A 21551-nucleotide genomic window follows, 5' to 3' on the forward strand; every position below is an offset into this window, starting at 1 on the left:
TAATAATGACAAAGAATGCATCCAATCACACAATAACTTCTCATATTTACTAAAGGAAAGCACAGACATTCCCCCATGATGAAAATGTCCCTTTTTGATTTAAGAACAAAATGTAGGTGGTGATAAATGGTAGGGTTACTACCAACTAAAAGCAATATTCAGCATCAGTGCAAGGCTTTCAGACAGACTGCAAGGGATTTATTGGCTGATTAATCAGCCCGGTGGTCCAGGAAGGCAGGGACGTTATCCCTAATTTATAGATAGGCAAAAATAGTCCCGAGGGCTTCTCCCAGAATAATGAACAGAGATGGGTTCAGACTATTTTCCAAGTCAGGAATACTCCTGGTAGGACACAGTTCGCTGTGGTTTGGAGGAGGGCACATTTCCCATCAGGGTGCTCCATGTGGCTTTCAAGACTGAGGACAATTAATAGTTAGGATGTTGGTTTATTTATGTTTTGATGGTCAGTGAGCCTCCTTGGTTTTAGAGGCTGATGAGAAATGGTACCATTGCCACCTAGGGACTTGGAGAAAGTGGGAGGCACTCTGGGTCTGCAGGTGAAGAAACCAGGGATCTAAGTCTGGCCAGTGAGGTGACCTTACTGTTTAACCTCTGACCTTCAGTTTCCTCATCTGGCAAATGAAAGGGCTAAACTGTATTAACCCTAAAATTCTTCTGAGCTGTGTCATCCTGTACTTCAGTGGCAGAGAACAGAAGTAACCTGAGAATTTCTTAATTTAAGCACTAATTCTACATGTAGTCATCGACAGGGCAGGACCTTTGGCAAATCCCTTCTGTCTTTCAGCTCCCAGCACATTAGCAATCAGGCCAAAGGTGGGAGAAGTAAGTCAACACTATTTATTTATTTATTTGTAAAGATTTTATTTATTTATTTGACATAGAGAGAGCATAAGCAGGCAGAGCAGCAGGCAGAGGGAGAAGAGGCAGGCTCCCTGCTGAGCAGAGAGCCCAACATGGGGCTCAATCCCAGGACCCTGGGATCATGACCTGAGCCAAAGGCACGTGCTTAACTGACTGAGCCACCCAGGTGTCCTAGTCAATAATATTTATTAAGCACTGATCATGTGCCCAGGATTATGGCAGATGGCAGCTCATAGGAGAAGAGAGAGATTCTTAAACTCAGGAAGATCCATGATTGATTCTGTTTTGTGCCTGGCTCTTTCCTGGAGATCCCTAAATACGAAATAACAGCCAGCAGCAAGATGACTGTAACCAAATTTAAAATAATGATAATAATAAAGGGCACTTAGGCTTATAAGTGACCCACGCTTTACAAGCGCTGGAAGAAAAAAATGAGAGGTTAGAAAATGAAGATACAGTGGGGTCAGTGTCCCATGAAATGATCGATATACAGAGCATGAACCCCAGGTACCTGTTATTCTTGGTTTGTTCCCTGCTGCTGATCCGTGACAATTAGTAGGTGAGGACATATACAGTGGAGTTCCACTACCTGAGTTCAAATTCCCAGAGCCACCACTTATTAACTATATGCCTGTGTTTCCTAATCTATAAAATGGGGATTAAAACTGCATTTACTAGGGCACCTGGTTGGCTCAGCGGGTTAAAGCCTCTGCCTTCCGCTCAGGTCATGATCCCAGGGTCCTGAGATCAAGCCCCGCATTGGGCTCTCTGCTCAGCAGGGAGCCTGCTTCCCCCTCTCTCTCTGCCTGACTCTCTGCCTACTTGTGATCTCTGTCTGTCAAATAAGTAAATAAAACTTAAAAAAAAAAACTGTATTTACTTCACAGAGTTCTTGTGAAGATTAAATAAATAAATGCTCATAAAGCATTTAGAAATGTGCTCCACAGATAAGAAGTGTTCAGCGAATATTAGCTATTCGTATTCCTGTGGGTTCAACTCTTTACCTATGTCAGGCTCCAAGTTGGATTAGTTAGAGGAAGGGGAACTCTACAGTTGATTTTTAAAAATTAACTGTAATGAAGTATAATTTATATTCAATAAAATTCATACATATGAATTGTGTATCATCACAAATGTAATAACCTAACAATAGCATAATTTCATTTACCCAACCCCCATCCTCTGTGATTGTTATATATATATATACATACACACACACACACATATATATATGTGTGTGTGTGTGTATGTATATATATATATAAACACTGTAAGATGGGGTTTAAATATATGTATAAGTAAAAAGTAAAAAGAGACATATATATGTGTGTGTGTGTATATATATATGTGTGTGTGTGTGTGTGTATATATATATATTGCTTTAAGCAGTCAGTTATCTTTTAAGTAAATCATGATCTACATATATATGTGTGTGTATATATATATGTGTGTGTGTGTGTGTATATATATACGTGTGTATATATATATATATATGGCTTTAAGCAGTCAGTTATCTTTTATATATATATATATATATATATATATATATATATATTGCTTTAAGCAGTCAGTTATCTTTTAAGTAAATCATGATCTACAGATCCTAGTTTCCTTCTGGTTTCATTTCCCCTCATCCTGAAGGACATCCCCTAGGATTTATATAACACAGATCTGTCGTTCAGATCAGAGATCAGAATTCTCTCTGCTTTTGTTTATCTGAAAATGTCTTTATGCCATCCTCTTTTTGAGGAATATTTTAGCTGGATATACAATCCTGTTTGACGCATTTTTTTCTCTCAGAACTATAAAGATGCTATTCCATTTTCTCTGGCCTCCATTGTCTCTGATGAAAAGTCATTGATCTTCTTATCATTGGTTCCCCTGTACATGTTTCTTTTTTTATCTTGACTGCTTTCTAGATGTTCTGTCTTTGGCCTTTAGCAGTTAACTACAATGTCTCTTGTGGTTTTAATAATATTTTTCCTACTTGGAGTTCACTGAACTTTTCAGATTCATTCATAAATTGAAGGCTTTCATCAAGTTTGGGGAACTTGAGGCCATTATTTCTTCAAATATCTATGGTTTTTTCCTCCAATCTCATGCTTCCCTTTCTGAGACTACAATTTATACTTATGTTAAGTGATTTTATATTATCTCATTGGTCCCTGTGGCTTTGTTCACTTTTCTTCAGGTTGTTTTATTTTTTGTCTGTTTCATAGATCAAATAATTTCTATTGATTATTCTTCCAGTTAACTCACTTTTTCCTCTGCTGTCTTCATCTTCATTAAATGTATTCAATAAATTTTTCATTTCAGTTGCTCTTTATAGGATCTCCATTTGATTTCTTTCTATGTTTTCATTTTATCTGTGAAATTCCCTATCTGTTCTCTCTTTAAACCCATATACTTATTTAATTCTTTTAATATACTTTCCTTTAATTCTTTAAATATTTTCTTTTTTTAAATTTTTTTTTATTTTTTCAGTGTTCCAAGATTCATTGTTTATGCACCACACCCAGTGCTCCATGAATATGTGCCCTCCTTAATACCCACAGCTCTTTAAAGTATTAGCCTTACTTTAGGGTAGGTTACTTATTCCAGGTGTACTTTCTAGTGTCTCACTTAGTTTCCAAGGGTATTAATAAAATATTAACTAGACCTCTCCACTATGGCAGACCCAGAATGCCGTCCTACAGACACTGCTCTTTCCTCAGCACCGCTTAACCTATAGTATTATTTTCTGCTTTGCCCTGTAACAGCTGTTATTTGATAGCCCTTGGTGGTCTCACTGTGCACAGGCATGACCCAACCCTAAGCCAGGGATACACAGGCAACCCCTACACAAACTTCTAGAGCTACTTATCTACCCAGCTGCCTCCTCTCTGATGTCACACCACAACCACTACAGCTGCCCAAATTCTGATCTGATCTCTGCCTTCTCAAATCAGTGGGGTTGCTGTGGTCTGTCTGCTTGGACTGTATCTCTTGGTGCTACAGTGAGGAAATTGTTGCCAGTCACAGAATTGTGGTGTTTACCTCATGAGTTTCAATTCTCTCAGGGATTATAGCCCTGTGCTGCTTTATATCCACTTTCTGAAAATAATTACCTCATATTTTTGCCCAGTTTTTTAATGTTTATGGTAGAAGGGCTCATCTGCTACTAGTTTCTCCAAAATAGCTGGTAATGGAAGTGTACTTGATTTTTAAATCTCAAAATTAATGATTATTAACTATGTTAGCAGATGTAAAGTATTCCTCAAACGTTATATAAATTATATATGACTTTATTTCTTATGTAATGTATAATATAATTCTGTTATATTATAAAAAATTATGTATTAATTCATCTGTCACACATCTACTGAGGACTTACTATATATAAAGCACAGTGATAGTTGGAAGAAGAAAAGGTACTAGATCTTTCTTAAGATAATTAGAAAATAACCCAGAAAATTTTAGATCCAGAGTGGTCTTTCTCATCCAATATTCACTTTTAAAGATGTTGAAACCTAGACCCAATAAGGTGACATAACTGCCAAGGTCACACAGCTATTAGAGGCAGAAGAGAAAATAGTCTGGAATTTTTTTCCAGTAAATCTGAAATCTCTTTAAATGAAACAAAACACTAAGCATAATGCTTGGAGATTTTCTCCTATGAAGAAGATATGATCAGTGCCAAAGCCTCTATTGATTCACTAGTGATTGAGCCAGAATGGGAAATAAATAAGTCTGGAATCTGAAGAACATTTTGTTTGAATTTCATAGAAAGATTGACTTTAGTGTAGAGTCACCATAAGTTGGCCTCAATAAACTTGTTTGTTAAACTCCACCTCAGAAATAGCTGGGCATATTAGTGTTATGCCTGGGCATAATAGTGTTTGTTGGAAAAAGAGAGAGAGTAGAATCAAGAGCCAAACCATCACTCCCTCCTGTTTAACCTTATTAGGATATTTCATTCTGTCTTTAGCTAGTCCATAGATACTTCACTCCAATAAGCTCTCTCCAGGGTTTAGCATTTATTTGAGTAGCAGAGGTTTTCCAACACTTTTTAATATGTCCATGTACTCAAAGTCCCAGTTACCTGGATCTGAGGTGGTGGTGGCAGTAGGGAAAATTGTAATGAAGGGACTTCCCTACGTGACTTTTCCCTAGATGACTTTTGCATTCCAAAATGGCACATGAAGTAATTTAGATCAACAGTACTACTGAGGAAAACTAGAAAGACTGAATAAAATAATCTAAATCTCTTTTCTGAAACTTGAAAAAAATTCCTGTAAAAAATAAATACCAGTCTTCTCTGGAGAAAGATAACATCATCAAAGTTCTCAAGTTATTTTGAAAAACAATTTTACAAAAATAAGGTCTAACCCACAATACAAAATAACTAGGCACACAGAAAGACAAGGTAACAGGAATGAAAATGAGTAGAAACTGTGGACAATAGAAATAAGCCCAAAGGGGATCCAGATATTGGAATTATCAGATATAGACTTGAAAATATTTGTATTTATTATATTCAAAAATATCAAAGATAAGATAGATTATTTTTCAGAAAACCAGAAAATATTGGAAAAGAGCCAAATGTAAGGTTACTTATGGAGAATACAACAGCAAATATGAAACATGCAGTGAATGGATTTAAAAAGATTTAGTACAGCTGAAAACAGAACAATTGAACTATTGAGAGATCAGGGGAAAATACTGAGAATGAATCACAGAGAATCAAAAGAATGGGAAATACAGAAAACAATGTAAAAGTTTGGAGAATAAATGTTGAATTTAATGAAATTTTTTTTCCTACACCTATTGACAGATGCATGATTTTTTTTGGTTAAAAAAATACTTTTTAACATGACACTGAAGCATAATATAGTGTTTACCTAGATGTAGGAGGGGGTACTACCAGGTGGGGGCATGAGTGGGACATCTATAGAGTTGGTGATATTCTATTTCTTGACCCGAGTGAGAGTTATATGGTTTTATTTTTTTTTAATATTTTATTTATTTGACAGACAGAGATCACAAGTAGGCAGAGAGGCAGGCAGAGAGAGAGAGAGGAGGAAGCAGGCTCCCTGCTGAGCAGAGAGCCCAATGCGGGGCTCGATCCCAGGACCCTGAGATCATGACCTGAGCCGAAGGCAGAGGCTTTAACCCACTGAGCCACCCAGGCGCCCCTATATGGTTTTATTTTGTGATAAATTATACTCCGTAACCTCTTTCTTTTTTACACTTTTCTATATGTATGCTGTACTTCACAATTTTTATCAAAAAGGTTTAAAGCAAAAGAAAAAGTGCAGGCCCAGGCATCTACATCATTGGCAAGTGCCAAAAGAAGCCTGTTTCCTATCCTGCCTGTAGCAGAAAGATAGAGTTGGTCACCAGTAGGGTGGCAGCATAGATAGGGGTGGCAAATCATGATCCCAATGACTCCCAATGGATTAGAGTTGTCATGAGAGAGATATTGTTGAGAGGAATTGCAAGGCCCCATATGGGACAGGAGGAAAAGAGGACATGATGGATAACAACATCTGCCACAACACAGGGTCAGAGAGTAGTGCAGTATATCTGCCTTTTTGCCTGAATAGTTGCTAATGGTTGAGGTTTTAAAGTAAACTCAGCTTAGCTTTTAATTCCAGCTCCAGATGTGTCATATTGGACAAGTTATCTGTCTTGCCTAACTCTCAATTCTTTTATTTTTACCAAGATGATTGGAGAAATGAAATGATATATGTAAAGCACTTAGCACAGTAACCAGCACAGGCTGAGTCCTCAAGAAATGGTAACTGATATTATCATTATTGTTCACTTTGGAGCATCTTGTCTCCATTTTGCCTTATTTGTTTTCTTTCAATATTAGGATTTTTTTTTAATACTTTTTTCTCTGAGGTTCTCTTTCCAACCCATATTACTAATACAAAAAATTAATGCAACATGAAGGTTGATATTTTAATTACTCTTATAGTTTTTAATTTATTAGGCAACAGAATATTTGCCATCCCTTTCCTAGGACAACAGTCCCCCTTTGGTGTTCATCTAACCACTTGTGAGATGCACAAATTTATTAATATGGAAAGGTTAAATTAAAAAGAAATGGAACCCTCTAATGAATAAAGACATTTTAATAAGAACATGTAAAAATAATAAAACTTGAGACTCTAGGAAAGCTATCTAGACTAGAGTTCTTCTTCCCTTCATAGGAAGACTCTTTTCCAATAAGAAAATGCATCAGGCACCCTTGAACTTCTGTGATAAACTTCCTCCTTAACCCAAGAGAGAACTACCTGTCTTCCTAGTTCTAGACCTATATTTTTTAATATATTTTTTACTATAAGCTTGTAAACCATTAAAAACCAATGTAAAACTATTGGCCAGGGGCACCTGGGTGGCTCAGTGGATTAAGCCTCTGCCTTCGGCTCAGGTCATGATCTCAGGATCCTGGGATCAAATCCCGCATCGGGCTCTCTGCTCCGCAGGGAGCCTGCTTCCTCCTCTCTCTCTCTCTCTCTCTCTCTGCCTGCCTCTCTGCCTACTTGTGATCTCTGCCAAATAAATAAATAAATTTTTTTTTTAAAAAACCATTGGCTAAATGAAGGCACAAAACATGATCTGTGAGATTTATCATACCTCTTATTTCTAGCCAGTCCAAGCTGGTTCATGTGAATCAGAAGTAAGCTTTAGACCAATAATCACAACCTGATATTGTTGATGATGATGGTAGTCAAAACAAGAAATTCCAATTTCTGGAGCACTCATTTTTTTTAAAAAGATCTTATTTTATTTAATTTGACAGAGAGAGAGAGATCGTAAGTAGGCAGAGAGAGAGGGGGAAGCAGGCTCCCCGCCAAGCAGAGAGTCTGATGTGGGGCTCAATCCCAGGACCCTGAGATCATGACCTGAGCCGAAGGCAGAGGCTTAACCCACCGAGCCACCAAACAGCATTCATTTTTAAACATCAATAAGGGATGACTTTGGAAGATGAGGACCAACTCTGAGCCTTTAGGAGGAAGTGAATGAATTTCCTGAGAAAACCAGTTAGACACAGCCACACAAGGGGTGGAAGACTTACTGAATAAAAGAGCAGAAGGAAGCTTCATCCACTGACACAGCTCACATGTACATTCCTCTCCCTCCATTATGCTCCCACAGTTCTTTGGACAAAATTCTTAGGAACATTGTCACCCACTTCTGCAATTAGCTGTTTCCATGTCTGCCTCTCCATCTAGCTTACAGCTGTTCATGGGCAGCAACTGCATTTCTTTGTCTTCATAATATTCCCCAGATTAAAAGAGATCCAGAAGGGAGGGAAGAGAAGGAAAGTGAAGAACTAACTGTGGATGTGGAAGAACTACAGGTGTACACCCGTCATGGACACAAGGGGAGAGAGAGCTTCAGAAAGAAGGGAGTAATCAATGGCATCAAACAGGCCAATGAAAATAATGTCCATGGCAAAGGCATGGGTTGGCCATTTGGTGACCATAAGTAACCTTTAAAGATGCAAGCTTGGTAAGAGTGGTAATTATACAGGTTGCACTATCAAGAGGGAAAATTGACGCAGAGCTCTTCTGTCCTATAATGTTGCAGGATTGGGTCACAATCATCCAAGTCCTTTCCATAACTCTGTTAGATAGCTTTTATTGTTACTGGAAGGAGACACTAGCATATATCACTTCTGCTCCCCAGCAGCGCAGTGTAGGTGTATGTCTCTCTGTCTAGAAAAATAAAATAAAATAAAAATTGTATTTTTATTTTATTTTTTAAAGAATCCTATAGGATGCTGATATCAATTAGTGTGTGTAGTTTCTGTATCCAATGATGACTTCATGCACTTTACTAATTATCTGACAAGAGTGATGTAACAAGGATCACCCTAACCCAATGAAAATCTAATACCTGCTTAAGAGCATCTCATACTTCAGCAAGGCCGGGTGAGATTGCCTCGACCTCCCAGGATGACCAACATGCTCTACGGCCTTGCTTCCCAAAGTGTGGTCAGTGGAGCAACAGCTTCAGTATCACCCAGACCTGGTCAGAAATACAGAATTCAGGTTCCACCCTACATGGCCTGAATCAGAATCTGCATTTTAACAGATTCTGTGTTAAATAAATTTTAATCTGTTTTAGAGTTCCACTGATAGCCTGACCATGCTTACAATAATAATGGTGTTTACTACCAGTGACACATAGTTCTGAGTATTTGTTGTGAACTGACTTGTTTAGTCCTCACAGCAACTTTGTGAGGTAGGTACTATCATCATCCTTACAATAAGATGAGATCAAATAGCTTGTCCAAGGTCACTTGTCTGAAGTGGTGGAGCCAGGATTCAACCTGGTCATTTGGCTCCAGAGGTCCATATGCTTTAACCACTGCACTGCACTGTCTTCCCCCCCCCCACCCTTTTCTCCCCCACCCTGCAATTAGCAGGGTATTTCATAGGTGCTCAGTAGGTTCACAAGTAAGGGATGCAAAGTTGTGTGTAGTAGCCTAGAGAAAGGCAAACTTGGCCCTTAGAAGAAGAGCTTTCTACTGTCTGGATATACCAGTTGCTCTTCGTTAGAGAAGGGGAGCTCCTCTGATAGCATTTCTACCAGGGGAAACTAGAGAGAAGTAGCTGAAGAAGGAGAGCCTCATTCTAGATTCTCCTCCTGGGAGATGTTGGTATTTTATCTGAATTTCTTCAACGTCTGTGCCCCAGGTCCAAGGTGATTCAAGTCTAGGGACAGCATGGGGCTTAATGGGCATGGTAGGGACAATAATCTACTTGAGCACCTGTTTTAATGGAAATATATTCTTTTTAGACAGCATCCAGTTCTGAGATGAGGCTGGTGAGGAAGCTTAGAATTGGCTCACCGTGTAATGACTCTGTCATTTTCTTTAAATTTGGTTAAAAGTTTGCTGGAAAGTACAGAAGGCATACCACACTTTGGTGGGATCAAACTCTCAGTTGAGCATCATCCAGCTAATCAGACTTCTGGATTAAGCAGCATGTTTTTCTGCCCACCATTCTGCGAAGAGAGGATAGCCAGCTCAAGTCAAGGAATTGTTTTCTAAACTCCTGGGTGTGGCCTATATTGAGGACAGTCCTGACCCCTCCCTCAGCCTTGGACATGGGGATATGACTTCTTTAAAATGCCCTGACACATTGCAGGGTCCTGAGTCAACAACAAAACCACCAGTAACTCCATCAGAAAGTGCTAACTGCATCAAGAATGGGGTCTGCCCCATTTTAGAATCTTATCCAGGTTTGAGATTGGTGGGACATCTCTTTCCATCTAGGCTTCCTGTGTTGGTGGCATGTTATGTGGGGCCGCAAATCCCTCTTCAGTTGTATCAAGTCAATCAAATGCTTGGTGATGAAAGTGGTCTCCAAAAGATCCAGCAGAGCAGGACAGGCATACCTCAGAGACATTTGCAGGCTCAGTTCCAGACCACCACAATATGGTGAATATTGTAATAAAATGACCCAAATTGATTTTTTGGTGTCAAATACATATAAAAGTTATGTTTACACCATACTGTAGTCTATTAAGTATGTAGTCTATTAAGTATGCATTATGTCTAAAAAATACAATGTACATACATTAATTTAAAAATGGTTTATTGCTAAAATATGCCAACCATCATCTGAGCTTTCAGCAAGTTGTTGTCTTTTTGCTGGTAAGGGGTCTTGCCTCCACGTTGATGGCCACTGACTGATCAGAGTGGTGGTTGCTGAAGGTTGGTGTGGCTGTAGCAATTCCTCCAAATAAGATAATGATGACATTTGCTGCATTGATTGACTCTTCCTTTCATGAACAATTTCTCTACAGCTCGTGATGCTCTTTGATAACATTTTCCATGTAGTAAAACCTCTTTCAAAATTGGAGTCCATCCTCTCAAATCCTGCTGCTGCTCTATCAGTTTATGTAATATTTCTAAGTCCTTTGCTGTCATTTCAGCAGTCTTCATGGCATCTTCACCAGGAATAGATTCCATTCAAGAAGCCACTGTCCTTGCTCATAGGAAGCAACTCCTCATCTGTTCAAGTGTTATCACAAAATTGCAGCCATTCAGTCATATCTTCAGGCTCCACTTCTAGTTCTCTTGCTCTCTCCACCACATCTGCAATTCCTTCCTCTGAAGTCTTGATCCCCTCAAAGTCAGCAGTGAAGGTTGGAACCAGCTTCTTCTGCACTCTTCTTTATGTTGATATTTTGACCTCTTTCTGTGAATCACAGATGTTCTAAATGGCATCTACAATGGTAAATCCTTTTCAGAAGGTTTTCAATTTACTCTTCCCAGATCCATCTGAGGAATCACCATTGATGGGAGTTGTAGTTTTATAAAATGTATTTCTTAAATTGCAAAACCTGGAAGTTGAATTTACTCTTTGATCCACAGGCAGCAGAATGGATGTTCAGTTAGTAGTCATGAAAACATTAATTTCATTGTATGTCTCCATTAGAGTTCTTGGGTGACCAGGTACATTGTTAGTAAGCAGTGCTATTTTAAAAGGAATCTTTTTTTTCTGGACAGTAGTTCTCAACAGTGGGCCTAAAATATTTAGTAAACCGTATTGTCAGCAGATAATGCTGTCATCCAAGGTTTGTTTTTCCATTTATAGAGCACAGACTATATTTAGCATAACTTTTGTGGGCCATAGAATGGCAAATGAGCATTGGTTTAACTTAAAATCATCAGCTGCATTAGCCCCTAACAGAGTCAACCAGTCCTTTGAAGTTTTGAAGCCAGGCATTGACTTCTCCTTTCTAGTTATGAAAGTCTAGAAGGCATCTTCCAATATGAGACTGTTCTGTCTACATTGAAAATTTGTTGTTTAGTGTAGCCACCTTCATTAACGATCTTGGCTAGGTCTTCTGATAACTCACTGCAGCTTCTACATCAACACTTTGCTGCTTCACCTTGCAATTTTATATTATGGAGATGGATCTCTCCTTAAAGCCCATGAATCAGCCTCTTCTAGCCTCAGACTTTTCTTCTGCATCTTCCTTACCTCTCTCAGCCTTCACGGAAGTGAAGAGACTTAGGGCCTTGCTCTGGATTAGGCTTTGGCTTAAAGGAATGTGGCTAGTGATATCTTCTCTCCAGGCCACCAGAACTTTCTTCATATCAGCGATAAGCCTGTTTCACTTTCTTATCATTCATGCATTCACTGGAATAGCACTTTTAATTTCCTTCAAGAACATTTCCTTTGCATTCACAACTTGGCTGTTAGGTGTGAGAAGTCTGGCTTTCAGCCTCTGAGCTTTGGACATGCCTTTCTCTCTAAGCTTAATCATTGCTAGCTTTTGATTTAAAGGGAGGGAGAGAGAGACGCATGATTCTTCCTGTCACTTAAACATTTAGAGGCCATTGTAGGGATATTAATTGGCCGAATTTCAATATTGTTGTGTTTCACAGAACATTTACTAATTAAGTTTGCCATCTTATATAGGTGGGGTTCATGGAACCCCAAAACAATTACAATAGTACATCAAAGATCACTGATCTCACTGATCACAGATGACCATAACAAATATAATAATAGTGAAAACATTTGAAAAATTGTGAACATTACCAAAATGTGATACAGAGACACAAAATGAGCAAAAGGACGCTGTGAAAATGGCACAAATAGACTTGGTCAGTGCAGAGTTATCATAAACCTTTATTTAAAAAATAAATAAATCAAGCAAGCAAGCAAGCAAGCAGTATCTACAGAGTGCAGTAGAGCAAAGCACAATAAAACAAGAAATGCCTACACAGTTCTGTTGGCCCAGTTCCCTGCCTTCCTTTGCTCTGTGGCTAGGCTGAGGATTATTTCCTCCATTTTACAAATGAGGAAGTTGTCAGGAGAGCCTTTCTCACCGTGCTTCCTGAATTGCTTTCTCTGAAAGTGAAAGTGATTTCTGCTTCCCCACACTTCAAACAGAAGCAGTAAACTGGTTTCCCAAATCTCCTTCCAGTAATGTCTTTTAAGAGGCAGAACAAAGTCAAGGGAAAAGCAGGAGGCAGGACAGGAGAGCCATAGGTCTTTCCTCAGCTGTTCAGGCAACCTTCCTCAGCTGGAACTTACAGACCTCTCTGCCTGGACTTGTCTACCTGCCCACTCACCTGGCAAGGTTCTCTTCCTCTTAGGGAAGCCGTTCTCTACCATCCCTGCCAAAGGATGATCCTTGCCGTAACTTGTTCTCTTCCCTTAAAGCTCTTAACAAGTTTTTAATTATTTATTGATTATGTGATTGTTTGATTCATGTTTGGCTTACATTACAAGCTCCGTGAGGACAATGCCTACAGACCTCTTATCTACCACTTTATCCCCAACCCTAGCATAACAGGTGGCCCATAAAGCATAGCTTGATAAATATCCTTTGAATGAGTGAAAATTTAAGTAGCAAGTTATGTGATCCCAAAGTCCTCTTCCTGTTCTGACAACCTGTGAGTCTATCTATGAGAAACTTGTACCTCCCACCACCACACTAAACCCAAACCAAACTTTTTTCCTAGTTTAGTGATTCTCATCATTGTTTCCTTATTGATTCTATGATCAGGATTTCTTGACCATTTTTATTGCCTTCTGAGTGCTTGGCTGGAGCCATGGAGTCTGAAAAGTTGGGACGTGAAATTTACATTCCTAGCCACCAACAACAACAAAAAAGCTGTAAGTCAAAGCAGAAACTAGACAATGAGATCAGACTAACATCAGCAAAGATCTCCAATTGGGGGGTCTTCAATTATTTCTCCCTTTCTCATTTTACACTAGAATGACTTGAAAGTTGAGTTCAAAACAAAGAGCGTGGGAATAGAGTTTACATGGCTTATAGCTCGAGCACTTGATCAGACAACCTTTCTGCACATTACTTTTCAGCCCCAGTAACTTTTCATTTTCCTTCTTCAGGCTCTTGCTCACAAAGTCATTTTCAAACTCTCTCCTGATGTGACCCCTGGGGCCCTGTGAAGCACAATTCATCACCAAAGCAGGGCTTAGTGAAGATGCTCTTTTATAAAACAGAAGATTGTGATATGTCCTCAGCCTTGTATCCGTCACAATGGACCCATCTCATAATGGGTGTGGAAGCCTGGGCACTTTCAGGCTAATCTCAACACCGTCCTCAGGAAAGATGCCAGGTTTTGCTTTCCATAACTGAATGATGGTTCCTCTTAATCTTTTAAGGAAAAACAGGATGTTTTATGTACTCAGATCCTCTAAGCCTTTCCTAACCTGGAATTTTCAGATTGGACCCCTAAAGTTATGCAGGCAATTGTCCAGGGCTTAACAGCAACATAAGAGAGAGAAAAGGAAAAGCCATATACACCAACTAAGCCCCATCTCTGTCCTTTTCTTAAATTCAGCATTGGATGGTGGCACTTCCCAAAGTCCCATCTCCCTGGGAAGTATGGCAGCAGGCATTTTGGGAGATTTTCCTTCCACCAAGAGGTCACCTGACATGAACTGCAAATTATCAGACACTGGATTTCTAGATTATATGTTTAATCCCTGTGTGGAACTACATGTTCCAAAATTTCTGATATAGTTCTCATATCAAACATTGTCCCCATAAGTATATATATATATATTTGTCAGCTCTCATAACCTGATGTGAGGCTAGGAAAATAGATTCATCCTGTTTGTGAGCCTTTACTGATCTTGTGTTCATGGGACATTTTCCAGCAGTTGCTTCACCTAGGTAAGCCTAAGGCCCATTTGCTTCCACCAACATGAGCAGCCAGCCCTGAAGAAGGGCCTAGCAATTGCTTATCTGCCATAAGCGTGGCTTATCTGAGAAGAACACTTGGGTGGAGAAATGCTGATGTGTTTTCCAAATTAGAGCTTGAGCTAAAGGAGCAATTTCTGGGACAGCTGTGAGCCAGTTCCAAAGAAAAGATATTAAGCATCTGGGCTTGAGAGCCAAATTCTGTATGATAGACTGGAAAGAAAGCATTCTGGCCCAATCTTTCACACACCAGCCTGACTTCTGCCATCCCAGGCTGGCTGTGAGGAAAGCAGGCAGGTACTAGAAGCCTTTCCTGGACTGGCCTTGGAAATAGCTGGGCTCTCCTGGAAGCAGGGCTTAGGCTCCCCACCTTTGCTGCAGATGTTGCAAGCATGTGTTAGTGCTTTACAGACACAGAATTTAGAGACTGAGAGCCACACTGTAAGTGGTACAGGGAAGCATCTAGCACAATGGCAAAGCCCACAGGCTCTGGACTATGCCTGGCCCTGTACCCACACCATTCACCAGCTGTGTACCTATTGGAAAGTCATTTAATCTCTCTGGGATTCACTTTTCTCATCTGTAAAATACAGTTAATAACAACACCTACTTCAGAATACCTGGATGGTTAAGTGTCTGCCTTTAGCTCAGGTCATGATCCCAAGGTCCTGGGATTGAATCTACTTTTGGGCTCCTTCCTCAGCAGGGAGCCTGCTTCTCCCTCTGCCTGCCCCTCCCCCTGCTCATGCTCTCTCTCTCTCTCTCTCTCTGACAAATAAATAAAATCTTCTTTAAAAAAAATAACACTTGCTTCATAGGTTGTTGCCAGGAGGAAATGGAGTAACCCAAGTAGAGTGTTAAGAGCCGCACCTGACCCACGGTAATATCTTCAGAACAGCTTAACAAGGAAATAGGAGGCTTTGGTGTGCCCAAGCAATTCTTCACCCCATGGCTGAATGCCCACAAAGCACCTCCTCCAAGAACTTATTCAGTCAATGCTTGGACACATCTGAGATGGAGAGCCCACTACTTTTTAAAAAATTTTTTATTTAAATTCAGTTTAGTTAACATAGAGTGTATTATTAGTTTCAGGGGTAGAATTGAGAGATTCATCAGTTGCATATATCACCCAGTGCTCATTAGTTACCCCATCTCCCACCCCTCTCCCCTTCAGCAACCGTGCTTGTTTCCTAGAGTTAAGAGTCTCTTACAGTTTGTCTCCCTCTCTGATTTCATCTTATTTTATTTTTCCTTCCCTTCCCCTATGCTCACCTGTTTTGTTTCTTAAATTCCACATATGAATGAAATCATATGGTATGTCTTCCTATGACTGACTGACTTATTTCTGTTAGCATAATATCCTCTAGTTCCACTCACGTGATTATAAATGGCAAGATTTCATTCTTTTTGATGGCTGAGTAATATTCCTGTGTGTGTGCATGTACCACATCTGCATTATCCATTCATCTGTTGACAGGCAGACATCTGGGCTCTTTCCATATTTTGGCTATTCCACTACCTCTTAAAACATCCCACTCCTCTTCAGATAGGTCTGGTTTTTTGATAGTTTTCATATCTGTTGAATCTAAATCTTTCTTGGAAATTTCCAAGCTAGTCCTGGTTCCATGTGTATGGTTATATCAAACTCTTCTAACTCCTCTTCCTCAAAATAGCAGTTGAAATAATGTGAAAATCATTGATATCACCCTCCCTGCCTATGCCTTTCCCATTCCATGAGTCTTATCTTTTCCTGACAATACATCTTCAGTTTCATCTAAAGATTATTGAATGACATTGTCTCCAAATCTTTCATCATTATGCCTTTTATTTTTTGAGGCATCCTGTGCTTACAAATGTGATTTATCTCCATGTGCATTGAGTCACTACTATGTGCTGAGATACAAAGATGAGAAGATGGAATGAGGCTGCAGAGAATGGTGGAACAGCATATGCTAAGATAAGAAGGCATGAAGCCAAAGAACTTCAGACAGTTCAGTGTATTCCTTGAATTTAAGGTGTAAACTGGAACTGGATGCAATGAAACTACAAAAGGAGAGAAGTGGGTTTTACCTGTAGGTGATAAGAGTCATTGAAGGACTTTTCATCGGGGGGACAAGACATTCTGGTTTGTGCTTTAGCATGAGATTTCTAACTGCAGCAAGAAGATTGAATAAAACTGGACACAAAGAGACATTAATGGAATGAAGAACACCAAGAGGATAAAGAAGAAGAAAACAAGTCATGAACAAAAATGTCCAAAATATATGCCAAAGGCTGAAAGTGGTTATCTCTGGGTGGTGGAATAAGGGATGATTACCTTCTTCTTTTTGCTTCCCATGTTTTGTAATTTCTCTGTCATAGGTATTTTCTATTTTCTCTATGATTTTCTGTTTTTCCTATAATACATGATTTTTTGTATGTTAGTTATGTAGTAAAAATAAGTCATTCTTGTCTAAAGACACTTCAAAATCTAAGACTTGGTAACCAGTTAGAGGGAAGAGCCTCAGGAATCAATTTCTGGCCTGGGTGCTCAGGTGGGTGGTACAGCCCCTGGCTGAGATAGGGGCAGGGGAACAGAGCAGTACTTCAGAACTCTGACAGCATGCCTGATGGAGGGAAGGAAGCCCACGGGCTGCTGTGGCTTCCTGTTGACCTCTCTGTAGCCCACTCATTAGTCTTTGCCTGAATTTGCAGACCCCTGAAACTTACTTGTCCATTCACATCCTTACCTATACAGCAGACTCCATTGCAGCAAAGGCCATCAGAGCACCGTGATAGCAAGAGCATTTACTCAGATTGAAAGTTGTGTCCCTCCTTCAATAAATACTCACTGAGTGCCTCCCATGGGCTCAACACCAAGCTGGGCATCAGTGCTAAACTGGTGAAAACAGCAGGCAGTTCCTGTCTTCACAAAACTCAGCCCAGTGTGAAGGACAGATAAAAATGCATAAAAACCACTTACTGGACATATAATTCCAAAGTGAGACTAATGCTCCAAAGGAAGGGAAATGGTTCCAAGGAGATATATAAGAGAGGAAACTTCTCTGTCTGAGAGCTGGGGGAAGGATCCGCAGAAAGAGAGATGCTTGGGTTGAGAGATGAAGGCCACATAGGAAGTAACCATGGGAAAGACTTCCAGGCGGAGGGAACAGCAGGCTTCACAGCCCCATGGCGGGGAGGTGCAGGCATACCTTGTTTGATTGCACTTCACACTATTGTACTTGCAAATGTTACTTTTTTTTTTTTTTAAAACAAATAGAAGGTTTGTGGCACTCCTGCATCCAGCAAATCCATCAAGCCATTTTCCCGGCAATGTTGTGTCTCTGTGTCACACTTGGGTTATTCTCACAATATTTCAAACTTTTTAAAATTATTTTATGTGTTATGGTGATCTGTGATCAGTGATTAGGACTCACTGAAAGCTCAGATGATGGTGAGCATTGTTTTGCAAGAAAGTATTTTGTAATTAAGGTGTGTATGCTGGTTTTTTAGAGATAATGCTATTGCACACTTAATTGATTCCAGCATCATGTAAACTTAACTTTTACATGCCCTGGGAAAGACAAACATGCACTTGATTTGCTTTAATGCAATATTCCTTTCATTGCTATGGTCTGGAACTGAACCCTCAAGATCTCTGAGATCTGCCAGTATGGCATATTTGAGGCCAAAAGAAAAGCTGTTTTGACCAGGAGCACAGAAAGTGAGGGGCAGGGGATGGGAGTGGATGGAGAAATAGATAGGCCCTTGTGCCACACTGAAGGGCACAAGAGAGACTCTGGTCTTATTCTAAGAGCAGAACCTCTGGCCACAGCACAGAGGAGAGGTTCCCATTCTGTGTATCCCACCACTTTCTTACCAGCCCAGGCTATGAACGAAAGGCCTGATAACAAAGCTCACTGGCGGCCTGGGTAGGCGGCATTGGGAGACCTCCCTCCCCCTTCAGTGAGTAGCACTTAGAGCACTCCTCCGCCAGCAGACACCTCTGAAACTTGCTTTGCAATTCAGTTTTCAACTTCTTCCATGGGTTCGCATACTTTACCACTAATGTGTGTACAACTTGCTAATTAATGAAATCATTTGGATCTGAAAACATCTTGTTCTAATGGGAGGCTGCAAGGCACTCTCATTAATTCACAGGTAAAATTATTCCAGCTTTTCTCTTCTTTTATTTTTTTTTCCCTCTCCCCATCTTGGCTTAATAACTGGGGAGAATTCCTCTAATTAGCCTTGAGAAAAATGACTCCACCAATCACAGAACACCAGTGGCTGCCTTGGGGCCTGGGGAGAGGGTGACCCAGACTTTGTTTATCCAGTGCAGAAGGAGGACTGTGGGTGAATGCAAAGGTGAAACTCCCAATGCACAGAGCAGGGGAAGGATATCCACAGCTGGTGGGCCACATCAGGTGGAGACGCTAAAAGTGCCCTGTGTGGTGTGATGCACAGGGGGGTGTCCTACCATATGTATGTCAAAGGCAGCCACAGGTTTTCTGCACAATTAGCCTCCATGTAAGGAAGGAGAATCTGCCCCCCCCCCAACTTCTCTCCTAGGAGATGAAGACTTGGTGTACTCACTGTTGACAGAAAGCTTTCTTTGAACTGGGGGTAATCTGGGGGTGACTTGCTGGTAACTCTCCACCATTTTGCAAATGAAAACTTGTAACATCCCTTTTAAACAAAGAGCATTCTTGGTGTCATTTATGGTTGAGCTTATAAGTTAGGGGGCCATCAAAAAAATAAAATAAAATCTTGCCATTTGCAACAACATGGACGGGACTAGAGGGTATTATGCTAAGTGAAATAAGTCAATCAGAGAAAGAAAATTATCATATGATCTCACTGAAACGTGGAATTTAAGAAACAGGGCAGAGGATCATAGGGGAAGGGAGGGGAAAAAATGAAACAAGACAACACCAGAGAGGGAGACAAACCATAAGAGACTCATAATCATGGGAAACAAACTGAGGGTTGCTGGAGCGGGGGTGGGGGGGAGGGATGGGGTAACTGGGTGATGGACATTGGAGAGAGTATGTGTTGTAATGAGCACTGGGTGTTATAGAAGACTGATGAATCACAGACCTCTACCCCTGAAACAAATAATACATTATATGTTAATTAATTGAATTTAAATTTTTAAAAAAAGAATAAAAAATTCTATTTTACTTACAGTTCCTCCAATTATCCTTATCCTAACACACAAACTTTTTTTTCAATATTCTTAGTTGATGAACAATTTGACCAAGAAACTATTTTTAAAGTAAAGCATAAATAAACCTACTATCATTTCCAAATGCTGTCCAAAGACATCAGGGTAATTTATTCTAGATGTATTAGCCCTGCCTATAACTATAAATTAAACACGTTCTGAAATCTTGAAAAAAATTTTTAAATTAAATTAAAATTTTTAAAAAGTTAAAAAAGAGAGAGAAAGCAGGAAAAAATATAAGTTAGGGGGTCCTTTTTCCCGTAAGACAGCAGTATAAGCCTATAGACTTTTGGGGTGCACTGACAAGACCCATGTGCTAAACAGGATTTTTCTTTTACTTTTTTTTTCCTGACAGGATCTGGGTACTTTCAGTTTTTATTGTGGTAATGTATCCATATCAAAATTTGCCATTATAACCATTTTAAGTGTATGGTTCAGTGGCACTAAGTATATTCACATCGTGCAATCATCACCACCATCCATCTCTGGAAGTTTTTCATCTTCCCGAATGGAAAGTACATACCCACTAATCATGAACTCCCTTCACTGGAGTTTTTGAATGAAAGGCTATAATGTTCTTCAGATTTGGGTCCTGAGGGAAAGGGGTCTGGTCAGAAATCTGTAGGAAGAAAGTCCACTCATGTAGTCCTTAGAGAGAAGCCCACAGAGGTCTCACCACCTACATGTATCCTGAGATATGAATCAGTTTCAACAAAGGAAGTCACACCTTCCTAGATGCCTGGCAACCAGATTTGTGTTTTCCAGCAGATGGGTCGGCCATTGGCTCTAGTAATCTCACCTTGAGTGATTAGCAAGTCTTTGCAGGGCTATCTCTAGTCAAAATTAACTCTCACTATAGTGAGATGCTGGTCTGGGACAAAAAGATGTTAGGGTATTAGAAAATTGGATAGTTCTGGATAAAACAATATGTTCTTCCCCTTAGAAGCACAGGATCTGCCAGTCCTTTCATTTGGATGTGCCTCTGAGAAAGATCTGGAGTCAGGCCAACCTAGATATCAATCCCTACTCTGTCACTCACTGACTGTGTGACCTTAAGCCTTACTTTCCTCATCTAAAAAATGGGGTTTGTGATACATCACTGGTAGAGTTGCTAAGAAAATTGCATGAGATTACGTCAGTATGGCATCCAAGAAAGCATTTGTTTCAATAAATGGAAACTGATGTGCTCACTATTACTGTCTGATTTTGTCATTGTAGGCCTCCAGGTGGTTCTGAATTCCATTATCAAGGCTATGGTGCCCTTGCTGCATATTGCCCTGTTAGTGCTGTTTGTCATCATCATCTATGCCATCATCGGCCTGGAGCTCTTCATGGGGAAGATGCATAAGACCTGCTACAACCAGGAGGGCATAGCAGGTAAGGGAAGATGCCCAGTGGTCAGCTCTCAAGAAGCTTCCCTGGCTTGTCGTTACTTTCCTTGTAACGGGGTGAACAGCCACCATGTGATCAGTGGTGCTAGGGAAGGCCTCCTCCATTCAAGTACTCATCTTTCCATTCTGTAGAATGAGAGGCAGAGGTTGGTATTATTTTCCTCTCAGTTACTTTCTTTCTAATAAAATAGGTCTCTGTTAAAACAGCTAATTGCAAGTTTCCGTCCAGCACTACTAAACAGTTAAATGAGCTGTGTGAATCAAGAAATATCACCTAGACAACCTGGAGTATTTTAATTTAAGAATCAGAACTGATGTAGTGAGCATGTATATCTCTGTCCATTGGTCCTTCGGTGTCACTTGTCATCCAAAGCCCTTTC

The 21551-nt window shown here is 40.0% G+C and overlaps 1 protein-coding gene across 1 annotated transcript in view; it reads left to right on the forward strand.

Annotated features, from left to right (window-relative positions):
- CACNA1C (calcium voltage-gated channel subunit alpha1 C) overlaps positions 1-21551 on the forward strand; it is a gene marked incomplete at its 5' end in the record, with an annotated part of 716579 nt that overhangs the window by 487438 nt on the left and 207590 nt on the right. Inside the window, one exon of the mRNA XM_080812080.1 lies at positions 20999-21157. Coding sequence (XP_080668206.1) covers positions 20999-21157 — 159 coding nt within the window. The remainder of the gene's footprint in view (positions 1-20998; positions 21158-21551) is intronic.

This window comes from Martes martes, assembly GCF_963455335.1.
Source record: "Martes martes genome assembly, chromosome: 8".
In the NCBI taxonomy this organism is placed as follows: Eukaryota; Metazoa; Chordata; class Mammalia; order Carnivora; family Mustelidae; genus Martes; species Martes martes.